Source organism: Candida orthopsilosis, assembly GCF_000315875.1.
Source record: "Candida orthopsilosis Co 90-125, chromosome 5 draft sequence".
In the NCBI taxonomy this organism is placed as follows: Eukaryota; Fungi; Ascomycota; class Pichiomycetes; order Serinales; family Debaryomycetaceae; genus Lodderomyces; species Lodderomyces orthopsilosis.
In genome coordinates, this window is record NC_018298.1 from 329,354 (window position 1) to 340,914 (window position 11,561).

Sequence of the window (11,561 nt, forward strand, 5' to 3'; positions counted from 1 at the left end):
TTGAACAAGAAGCTCAAGGTAAAGAAGTTAAACCTTAAAGAGAGAACAGCTGTTATTAGATGGGGTTTACAACAACTCAAAAATATAAACAACGTAACGTATAGTCAGTAACTAAATTATCATTTGAAATTGGAAACTTTCTATTAAACTTTCTCTCTTTCTATAATAAACCACAATACTTTAATAGTAACAAACATATGCCTAAATGCGCTAAAGTGAACCTAACCAGTAGACCACAACCAACATTCCGCTACTTTGGCCTCTCCCCCTCATGTTAAACCAGCAAATAATGCATAAATGATCATAAACGTAATCAATCCACTCATCCAACTGTACCAACTAATATACAACGAGTTAACCAACAGGTTATTTTGTCGTATATCTAAATAAAGCCAATAATAATTGATACATTGATGTTTCTCCATATTGGTGAGTTGGTATCGACTATACTGTTGATTAGTGGTTTTATTATATTTCTTCAAACTTGTGTATGGTTCAGTGTGGTATATTTCTTCGGTTTGTAACGAGGCGAGATATTGGTTTAGTTGTGATTTGAACTTGATTTGAGTTGGGTTTATAGGGGTTGGAGGGTGTGGATTAGTAGTAGGTGGTGTATGCGTCTGCGTTGCTGTTTCAGCAGTGTTCGACAATGTATCAAGTTGGTCATTGGTAGAAGATGCAATGGTTTTATATTGAGGTGGCGGAGAAGACGGCAAAACGGATGTGGTATCATCAACTTGTGCACATTTCTCGTCTTCAATCAGTAAATGAACACTCTTTTCATCATTGCTCTCCACCAACGAATCCTGTAATTCATCCAAAGATATTCGTGGTGAACATTCAGTAGTTGTAACAGTATAATTGGGAACTTTCTCACAACAAGAACAAGATTCATCTTCACTCTTGGATACATCATCAACAAAAATGGTACTGTTGCTGCTTGATCTACTCCTAGAAGGACTCTTGGATTTTGGTTTGTTGTTGTCCGTTCTGCTGACGATTCGAAGTTTGATTATGGCATTCTTTCTAAATTTGGTGAACTTGGCCCTATATTTGAAATAGGTTTTATTGTTGTTGTTCTTGATGAATTTAAGTGACGGTTGAGTGTATTTTGAAGATACTGCCTCTGTGGTGTAATAATCAGGCTGTAGTTGTGGCATAACGTTTCAGTATGACTAATGTAATTAAGTCTAGATTAACACTTCAGTGATTCAAAGCCATATAAAGGCTGTTGTGGCTATTGTAGTTACTGGTATTGGTGTTGTGTTGTTTTCGAAGCTATCTTCTTTTATATTAATACATATCACTTTCAGTTGGTAAAAGGTACGTAAGAAAAATGTGGTAGAAAGTTATTTGATATATATAAATACATGTGTTGTGTGGTTGATAAATCCAGCGGTTAAATTCCATTGTTTGTGTGTGTATTTATGTGTTGAATCATCAGAATAAAATAAAAACGAAATTTCTTTTTTTTTTCGTTTTAAACTTTTTCGCATTTACGCAAAGCAAAGCAAAGTAACAAGAGAGATGATTCATCGGATACCAAAGGTAATACAGCACGAAAGTAACCCCTATCAAGATTAACTTGTCTAAGAGCTAGAGGCGTAGTACCAAAGTTCTTGCAGGAGAAAACAGATCTCTCTCTCCTCCCCCCCCCCCCCCGGCCATGCTGGTTATTGGTCATAGATATAAAACAATAAAGCGTATTGTTTCTAATCATCATCTATTGTTTAGTATCCGAAAGTTATTTTCTTTTATTCCCGCTCTTAATTTCTCTTTAGGCACACTTTCTCTTTAACTCTGCTTGCGTTCAGATAGATATTTTTTAAGTCTTTATTTGCGTTGCGTTTATTGTTTGTTTGTTTTTGTCTCTTTAAGTTAAAACTAAGCCGCAAAATATAATGGGAAGATAAAAACACTCACACACTTTACAAAACAATAACCCACAACAATAACAAAAATATTAGTTTGCGGTTGCGTCATTTATGCCTGGGTCCCCCTTATTTTGGTTCGTCCGAATGCGGTATACACTCAGTGTACGTTGTTTTAAGGAGTGACATTTGTATTGCAACCAATGTATGGCTGTAGTACCACTTTTTTGTGTAACGTTACATCCAACAACTGAGAGAAAATAAAAGGTGGGAAATTACAATCACCGCTGTAACTATGCAACTTTGTTAATAGACACAGAAGTACATCACATGTAGCTCCTTTTTCTTCAATGATTCAAGTTTAATAGCTGCATCTCACCAAGGGCACTTTCGGCATCATGGGAGTGGGGCAGTTTGTTTGGGTGAATGAATGAATGGAATTTACCCCACTATCATCCCTCCAAACGTTTGATTTTCATTTTTCTTTTCTTGCAGTAAATTGTTTTTTCTTCTTATTGTCTTTTGTTCAATCCACCCAAGCCGAGGAAAGAATAATTCCGAACTACTCTCTTACGACCTGTAAAGGAAGGTCATACAAAGATTGGATATCCTAAGTAGATTCATTGTTAGGTTTACATTTTCAAGTGTGTGTTTCGTGTGTTTCGTGTGTTTCGTGTGTTCTTGCCCTGTTAAATGATAGCAACTTTATGCAACTTAATTGGACGCAACGACTAAAATCTTACTCTAAAAGTTTGATCATCTCCCCCCCTATTTCCTCTTCCTTCCTTTCCCCAATTGCAAAGTAAGCATCTTGCTGTCATTTCATGTTGCACCAAGGATGAACTATTCAATCTGTATGTATATCGCACAATCATTCCATTTTGTTCTTTCCGTCGCGCATTTACTTTTTTATTCCTTGTTGCCGGAATTTCATTCCATTATACCCGAAAAATATAGCATAATCGGCTGAGAATTTCCATAGCGAGCTATGCACCATCGAAGACTTGTGCATTGATGGAAACTCTGTCACCATCGTCATGAAAATGTCTGAATCGATGTTATCAAATGTCGCCTCCCATAAAATCAACACCTGCTTATTTAATAATAGTATGTCAGTATTTTCAAGTATTTTCAACAAGGTGATGGTTACGAGCCACAGATGAAACTCTAAAACTCCATCTCTCCTAATTTAAGCGATGATCATGTTGTATCTCGCCCTTCATTTATTTTGTACAAAAGTTTTTAGTGTAACTACATCAATAAATAATTTCATATTGTTTTGCTTGGCAAGAATTTATTATTTGGGAAATTGCGCTTTACCTACTCTATTTGCACCTTTTTGATAATGTACACCATAAATTTTGCCATATTTCAGCAACGGTGGTGGATTAGCAGAAAGGAGAGGACAAAGTTTACAACAATCACTTACAGGGTGAGCTTGGAGAATATTTTGTTCAAGACAAAGTTTGAATATGACTACATAACCTTTGAAACATACCATCAACAAATACAAACAATCTTAAATGCATGTTATAACTGAATAAAAATTATTATGTTCCTTGAATTTCAAAAATAAAGAAAGCCAAACGTTAGAACATCAAAACAAACAAAGCCCAAACTCAATGAAGTTGGCTTTTTGGAAACACCCCCCTCCCCAAAAAAAAAAAAAAGTCCCAGATTACAAAAAAAAGCTCTTTGCTGGAGGTAAACATGGCCTCTATAGCAAAACTTTTTAAGAAAAGATTCTTTTTAATGAAAAGGTACAAAGGTCTATTTAGAGTTTGAACTAAATTTTGGTCTGGTTTCAATGACGTTGTTATTGTTGTTGTAGTTGTTTATGTGTATAGAGAAAGTCGGTGTAATCCCTTTGATTATATATGAAAAGACATTATTGATGTATTTTCACACTAATAAATTGTAAATTAAATGTCTCAAATTTCCACCCTAAAGCATAGTACACTCATTGTAATCAAAATATGGATTACAAAAAAGCTAAAAGGTCAGAAATCCCGTATTGACTCCCTTTTTCAGTATGCTTCTAAATCACTGATAAGGTTTTTACTATTCAATCCACCCATTAAGCACTCATGTTATCCTCTTGTATTTGGCCCCTTATTGGCAAGTTCCAACCCTTCAACCATGAATACATCTATCTCGTAGCTCATAAATAATTGTAGAGAAATGCAAGTACAAATTAAAGAAAAGCCCAAATTGCATTGTTCACGATGAAAAATCTCGGTTATCATAATAATTTTGTTAACTTGGTTAATAGAGGTCAAGAGAGAATAGGATATACAACCTGCGCTAGTATTCATTTACAGTATCAAACAAAACAATTACATTGAAAATCAAAAAGTTCTATGCAATGTGAATTTTATGTACGATCTTCAAGAACCAATACAGAATATTATCATAATAATGTGTAAGCAGAATATAACCCAAAGATTTATAGTCCATGTGATTTTTGGTTGACTCTTGGTGGTGTTTGTATAGTATCTGATCAAAAATATTTTGATAAGGTTATTTGTTAATCGGAGCGAATACTTGAACGAAATAAAACAGAAAAGGGTTCTTTGCTCTATTTTTATACTAATTTAGAGAACAAATGATTTCTAAACTATAAAATTTTACGTGTGTATGTGTGGGTTTGATTTTAGTAAATTAGTTGTTATCAAGTCAACCTATCTAACCAAAATTGAAAATGAATGGCCATATTTAACTAAGCGTTTAACAACACTTTTATTATAGTAACATACATTATCTATAGTTATACATACCACAAGTGTTATTAACAACAATTACTAGTAGTAGTAATACTACACATTGCATATTATTCTATAGCATGTATCCTAATAGATAAACCTTTGATATTATAATCTAAAAGTGACATCTTTTGAGTAAGTCTACCGTAAAATACTGATCCCATAACTAATTAACTTTTTAATTGTAAAGTATTTAATTTTCGAAAACCTATGTAATTCCAACATAATTATTTTATTTGCAGCAGTTTCACGACAAAATTTAAATTAAACGTGTAAAGATGTTGAGAGATACGCGTATTACCTAAAAATTTCGTACTTGATGTGTAATATCTCTTATGGCCATGCATAAGATGATATATCAGAGAAGACACCACTTATCAGGCCATCAATACAACTTGGTTTTCATCTTCCACCCCTTAAAATTTTGTGAACTTTACTCCTAACGTGATTTAGTGATTTAGTGATTTACCACCCAAAGAACCTGCTAAAAAATTAGCAAATTACACGCTCTTTTAGCTCAGTTGGTAGAGCGTTGCACTTGTAATGCAAAGGTCACTAGTTCGACTCTGGTAGGGAGCACTTTTTTTCCTAATTTTTGAATGCTCCGATTTAGATTATCTTACATTCGGTGGAAGACTGCCCCTTCATAACCTTCTACTTTTCTTGCTGCTCAATCAGTCCCTGCGAATCCCCTTCTGCTTTTTCTCATTTTTGCCACTGTTTGAAAACTGGTGATAATCAATAATCTTTTTAAAGCGGAAAAAAAAAGCAAAACAAAATTACAAAAGCAAAGATTGATTTGACGGAGAAAACCACGTTTTATTATAGGATTAGGTCAACAATGATACCTATACTTAATAGACGACTAATATCGAACCCACGTTGCATCGCCAACAAGAGGTTTCTTCTCATAAGACCCACCCTAAGAAACACATCCAAGTTTATACCCTATCATCATCGTCATCACCACAATAATGGCGTATTAATTCCCACAAGAAATATTGGATTCATCAAAGTTTTGGCAAAGGCAACGAGGTTACCAGCATATATAGGGGGAGGAATGGCTGCTGGTGGAACCTACATTGCATACAAAGTTGAACAAGCTAGCTCATACACCCAAGATCAATTAAGTCGGTTTAAGGACTTTACTGATGGGGTTTTTGATAAAACGGGAGAGTTTTTTAAAAGTATGAGTGGTGGGGATAATGGAAGTGGCGGAGATTCAAGTAGTAGTGGCAGCGGTAGTGGAGGTGGAGATGATGCTGCTACTGCGATAGGGGCAACTGCAGCAGCTGTTGGTCTCACCAGTGATGATGAAGATGAGACGGTAGTGGAAGAAGATGAAGACGACATGGAAACACTCATTGAAGAAGATGACGAAGACTTTGAAGGACCCGATGAGACCGATGACAATATGTTGAATCTCACTCGTCAAATGATTGAGATAAGAAACTTGTTAGCAAGCATAGATCACGATGGAATCAAATTGCCTTCGATTGTAGTTATTGGCTCACAATCTAGTGGTAAATCATCTGTCTTGGAGAGTATTGTTGGACAAGAGTTTTTGCCAAAAGGTTCTAACATGGTCACAAGAAGACCTATTGAGTTAACATTGGTAAATACACCGGAGTCGGCATCAAATGTTGCTGAATTGCCTGCTTTGAAAATTAACAACTTGACAGATTTTACTCAATTACAAAAGATCTTATATGATTTGAACATGGCTGTGCCAGAGACTGAATGTATTTCAAACGATCCAATTCAAGTGACAATCAGATCACCAAAGGTACCAGATTTATCGTTGGTTGATTTACCAGGGTATATCCAAGTGGAGGCTGCTGATCAACCTACTGAATTAAAGAAAAAGATTAGAGAACTTTGCTTTAAATACTTGGAACCTCCAAATGTCATTTTGGCGATATCAGCAGCCGATGTTGATTTGGCCAACTCAGCTGCACTAAGAGCCTCAAGATTGGCTGATCCTAGAGGTGAGAGAACAATTGGTGTAATTACAAAGTTGGATTTGGTCAGCCCCAAAGAAGCACACCTGATTTTGACCAACCGTAAATATCCATTGAGATTGGGATACGTGGGAGTTATCACAAAAGCTCCGCAAGCAAAGGGAAATGCCAGCCTATTCTCCAGAAACAAAGTAACAGGCTATCAAGCCTTTGTAGCACAGCAAAACTTCGAACATAATTACTTGAAAGAACACAAAGATGAGTTTTATGGAACTACAGTTGGTACAAGGAACTTGAAAAAGAAATTGATGAAGGTGTTGGAAAAAACCATGGCAGCATCTTTAAGACCTACCCATTTGGCAATTCAACAAGAGTTAGAAGAAACGTCATATCAATTTAAAGTTGAGTTTAATGATCGTCCATTGACACCGGAAATGTATTTGGCAAACAATATCGATATGTTAAAATTGGGAACCAAAGATTTAAGTCACCATTTTTCTCGTAATGAATTGAAAGCTATATTGAAGAATGCTTTGGATCAGAAAGTATTGGGTTTGTTAGCAGAAAGGTACTGGAATAAACCATTTGATTTGAACAGTTCCACTATAGTGGAGCCAAATTTAAAAGAATTGACCCAAGCTGTTCATGATGATGATATTTACTGGCATAGAAAATTAGACTTGGCTTCTGGTTCGTTGACGAAATTGGGTGTTGGTAGAATGTCAACAAATTTGATCACTAATGCCCTTTTAACTGAGGTGGAAAATCTTGTTGACAATACGCAATTGAAAAACCATCCAATGGCCAAACAGGCAGTTAAAGATGCGGCGAAAACCGTATTGAGTGCAAAATACTACTCAACTGCTGATCAGGTAGAGAACTGTATCAAACCATACAAGTATGAAGTTGAGATTGAAGATCGTGAGTGGGATGCATCAAAAGCTAATGCGGTTTCTTTGCTTAAAGAGGAAATGAGACAATGTGACGAAGTTTACAATGACTTGAAACATCATGTTGGTGGACGTAAATTGCAACAAGTTGTGACTTACTTGGAGAAGTTGAAACAAACCAAATCGGGAGATATTGATCTTACATCGAATGAAACGTTAGGATTCTCACCAACATTGATCCAACGTGGTAAGGATGCCATTTTCTTGAAAGATCGATTGTCATTGCTCAAAATGAGATACCAGTTTATCAAGAATTCAAAGAAATGTAAGTCGAAAGAAAACAAGTATCAATGCCCTGAAATATTCCTCGATGCAGTAGCAACCAAAATTTCCACCACCGCAATATTATTCTTGAACGTTGAATTATTGAGTGATTTCTATTACAATTTCCCACGTGAATTGGATGTTAAATTTTTCACCAATTTATCTAAAGATGATATTGAAAGATTTGCTAAGGAGGATCTCAAGGTTAAGAAACATATTGAGTTACAAGAACGTAAAGATTTATTGGAAAATGCTTTGAGTAAGATTGAAAGTGTGTTGGCTATCCAACGTGGACAACTGAAGGATAAAGAAGAGGAACATAAATCAATCTTCAAGTGGTAGGTGTAGCTTCTTGTAAATAGAGGAGTAAAGTAAGTGAACTTAATGTATATTACTTAAGAATGTTCGATATACGATCAAATATAGTCTCTATTTGAATTCCATCAAGATTTTGGAAAATGGGTTGGAATGTATGCAAGTCAATGACTTTAGATGCATCGTCATCATCGATCTCATCAGCATGTCCATTAGATTGATATTTCACCGGGGCATTTCCATCATTTAACAAATCAACGTTTGCTTGTGCTGTGATTAACATTTGATTAATTTCATTGGTTAATCCAGCGACATCGTTATTCTCCACACTCAACAATGTTGAATTCAATGAGCCAACACGCGTTTCCAAGTCGATAAAAATGAATCCGTTAGCATCTGATTTGACTGAAGCAATACCCAGTGAATGATTATGTACCGATACCGGTTTCAATTGATCCGGTTTGAATATATACAATTTTGAATTTATTTGTAAATTCTCCAAATCTGATTCGTAATTAGCATATGAGTTAACGGCTAAGCAAATGAGATTTCTCGTTGAGTCAACAGTGGTCAAATTCTTTCCACCACTAGTTGTTGATACTTTCGTAACTAGATTGGTTAATTGTCCCTTTATCAAATCGTAAACGAAAAATCTCGTCTTGGATAAAACAACGAGGTAATTATTCAAATATCTAATAGATCTAATCTTTGATTCAGTCAATATTGGAAGTTGAAACTCCAATGGATCAAATGTCCTACTATCAAAACAAGTGATTGAACATTCATGACTTAGAAAAATGATGGAACTATCATCCGACCAAGCTAATGCCACTGCATCTGATGTGGTGTTCGAAGAAGGTTTCTGTTTACGCAAAGTCCAAGCAATTTGTTGTGATTTGTTTCCAGGGTTAGCAATCTTGTAAGCCTCCTTGGGGTATGCTGGTCTCCATACACGTACACCACCTTTATTATCAGCAGTTAGGAACGCAACTCCATTGAAATATGAACCTGGTGCTGGAATCAATGACAATACAGGTGCTGATTTCCCATGGGGATCAATAATCTTTGTTGTCAATTCCCAATATCCATTTCGATTATCACGATCTTTATCTTTATCCTTTTCCTTATCTTTATTTTCAATAAATTTCCAAAATTTCAATGCAAATTGTTTATCATTGGTTGATAAAGTACAATCTACTTCCGCACTGGTGACCTCATCATAAGTACACATCCAATCACCATCATGAGTAAATTGTAGTAAGGAAATTTGTGGATCGAGTAATTTAGTTTCTGAACGTACTTTACCAGTAGATAACACTGGTGCTGCATGTTGAATAAAACTTTGTTCGTTCTTGACTAAATCAAATGATTGAATGGATGATTCATTGGGGAAATACAAGTTTTTGGTTTTGGGGTGAATTTCAAATTGACAACTATAATCATACCTTAATTTGAGTTTATTAAATTGATCTAAACCTTCTTTGGCGAGTCTCTTTTTGGTACGTGACAATGTAGTTTTCACATTGTTTGTAAATTTTGGCCTTATCGTGTTTACTGATAATCTTGACACAAGATCTACTAATGATAACACCAAGATTTCATAATTGTTGACATCAGTTTTCAACAATAATTCAACATAATCATTCTTGTAATTATCAATGTTTATCTTATCGATAACTCCATTCAATCTTGGTAAAAATTGTTTCTTTTCTGTTTCCAATTGCCAGAATACCAATACTTTTTCAACACCTCCAGAAAGAAGGTAATTGTTATCGTGTGAAAATTGTAATGCATTAACTTGATCAATATGCCATTTGAAAACACGTTGTTGCGTCTTGTCATTGTTTACGAGACCGCCATACAACACTTGAATTACTCCTGAGTTTGTTCCTAATGCAATCAATGAATCATTCGATACTGCTATTGCAGTAACCGGTGACCTATACTGGAATGGTATCACTTCCTTGACAATTAATGATTCCAAATTTGATACTGACGTAGCTACTTGCTGATCGTCTTCACTGTTAGTGTAATAAGTGGCCAAATCCAACAATAATACCTTGTGATCATTCATGACAAATGCCAATTTCCTAGCATCTAACGATATTGAATACATTAGTACATTTGGCACATCACCAATCACCGATACCAGCTCCGATGTCCTATCAATTGAATTTATATATCTTGTATGTGGACTGAACCCCTTCTTCTTATCTCTCTTTCCTGTAATAACAATATACTTATTATGCTTAACACATACCACTGACAATAGAAGCAAATTACCCAATTGTTGTTGTATTGAAGTTTTACCAATTATGGCATCACTCAATTTATCTTTATAATTAACAGTGACAATTTCTCCAAAACTTTTAAAAAGAATAGCATGATTAGGGTTAGTTACATCCAATTTGAGGTCCACCAAATCATTCAAATCAATATCTATCGTTTTAATACATTGTCTAGTAGATACGAAATAAACTCTAATTTGATGAGTTAATGTAGTGATCAAGTATCTTCCATCAGGGGAGAATATTGATGCTGTGGTTTGTGAATATGGGAAATGGGTCGGTACTCCACCTGTTAACATGGATAGTGACCATTCATCTATGTTAGTGGAAGGCATACTGTGAAGACTGTGTTGTTAGTTTAAAGAGTTCCTGATGAGCGTGTAATGAGATTTGAAATTTTTTTGAATTTTCGATGAGGGAAGAGTTGCAGACACAAAGGGAAGACTTAACTGACAGAAAAAAATTATTCATCATCAAACCATCATCAGATTATCATCAAACCGTCAACAGATCATCATCAAACCATCGGATTATCTGATATTACTTACACCATCCACCTTCATACACACATCTCGGCGCAGCTACAATAGAGCTTAAGCAGAACTACTATATCTAACGACAGAACAACTGCTGAAGCATAGATCAAATCCTATCAGCACTTTTTGCCACACACTAGCTTAAACTCACAATCCCCTTTGACATATATACTTCATAATGATTATTCCAATACGTTGTTTTTCATGCGGTAAAGTTGTGGGTGACAAATGGGAAACTTATTTAGAGTTGTTGCAAGATGAATCCATGCCAGAAGGTGAAGCTTTAGATAAACTACAATTAAAGAGATATTGTTGTAGAAGAATGGTGTTGACTCATGTCGATTTGATTGAAAAATTTTTGAGGTATAATCCTTTGGAAAAGAAGGAGATAAATTAGGGGTTGTTTTGATGAGTGCTATAGGCAGTATAGTTGTCAGAGAAGGTTGATTGCACTCTATTGCTTTGCTTCATGTATTTTTATAGATCGAAAATTACATTTGAAAGAACAGTGGTGTTTAGAGTTTTACTTTATTTCTGTAATCGGTCTTTTGATCAGATACGTATTTTTTAATCTACTTTAATTGTTCGCCTTAGCAGTATCAATAGCTTGCAAG

At 35.2% G+C, this 11,561-nt stretch overlaps 4 protein-coding genes and 1 non-coding gene across 5 annotated transcripts; 3 read left to right on the forward strand and 2 right to left on the reverse strand. All coding sequences in view use genetic code 12, as the record gives it.

Annotated features, from left to right (window-relative positions):
* Nucleotides 1-269: 269 nt before the first annotated feature.
* On the reverse strand, nucleotides 270-1,160 carry CORT_0E01550 (hypothetical protein; the record flags this gene model as incomplete). The annotated part of the gene is made up of 1 exon (XM_003869827.1): nucleotides 270-1,160. The coding sequence occupies one exon, from the start codon at nucleotides 1,158-1,160 to the stop codon at nucleotides 270-272; it is 891 nt and encodes a 296-aa protein (XP_003869876.1).
* A 3,979-nt stretch (nucleotides 1,161-5,139) lies between these two features.
* CORT_0_Thr(TGT)_70 lies at nucleotides 5,140-5,212 on the forward strand. The gene has a single exon. It is a non-coding gene (tRNA).
* Nucleotides 5,213-5,474: 262 nt separating this feature from the next.
* Nucleotides 5,475-8,150, forward strand: CORT_0E01560 (Mgm1 protein; the record flags this gene model as incomplete). Its single annotated transcript, XM_003869828.1, has 1 exon — nucleotides 5,475-8,150. One exon carries the CDS (start codon nucleotides 5,475-5,477, stop codon nucleotides 8,148-8,150), a length of 2,676 nt encoding a protein of 891 aa, XP_003869877.1.
* Nucleotides 8,151-8,199: 49 nt separating this feature from the next.
* CORT_0E01570 (Nan1 U3 snoRNP protein) lies at nucleotides 8,200-10,746 on the reverse strand (the record flags this gene model as incomplete). Its single annotated transcript, XM_003869829.1, has 1 exon — nucleotides 8,200-10,746. One exon carries the CDS (start codon nucleotides 10,744-10,746, stop codon nucleotides 8,200-8,202), a length of 2,547 nt encoding a protein of 848 aa, XP_003869878.1.
* Nucleotides 10,747-11,125: 379 nt separating this feature from the next.
* Nucleotides 11,126-11,344, forward strand: CORT_0E01580 (Rpb10 protein; the record flags this gene model as incomplete). The annotated part of the gene is made up of 1 exon (XM_003869830.1): nucleotides 11,126-11,344. The coding sequence occupies one exon, from the start codon at nucleotides 11,126-11,128 to the stop codon at nucleotides 11,342-11,344; it is 219 nt and encodes a 72-aa protein (XP_003869879.1).
* Between the last annotated feature and the right edge of the window lie 217 nt (nucleotides 11,345-11,561).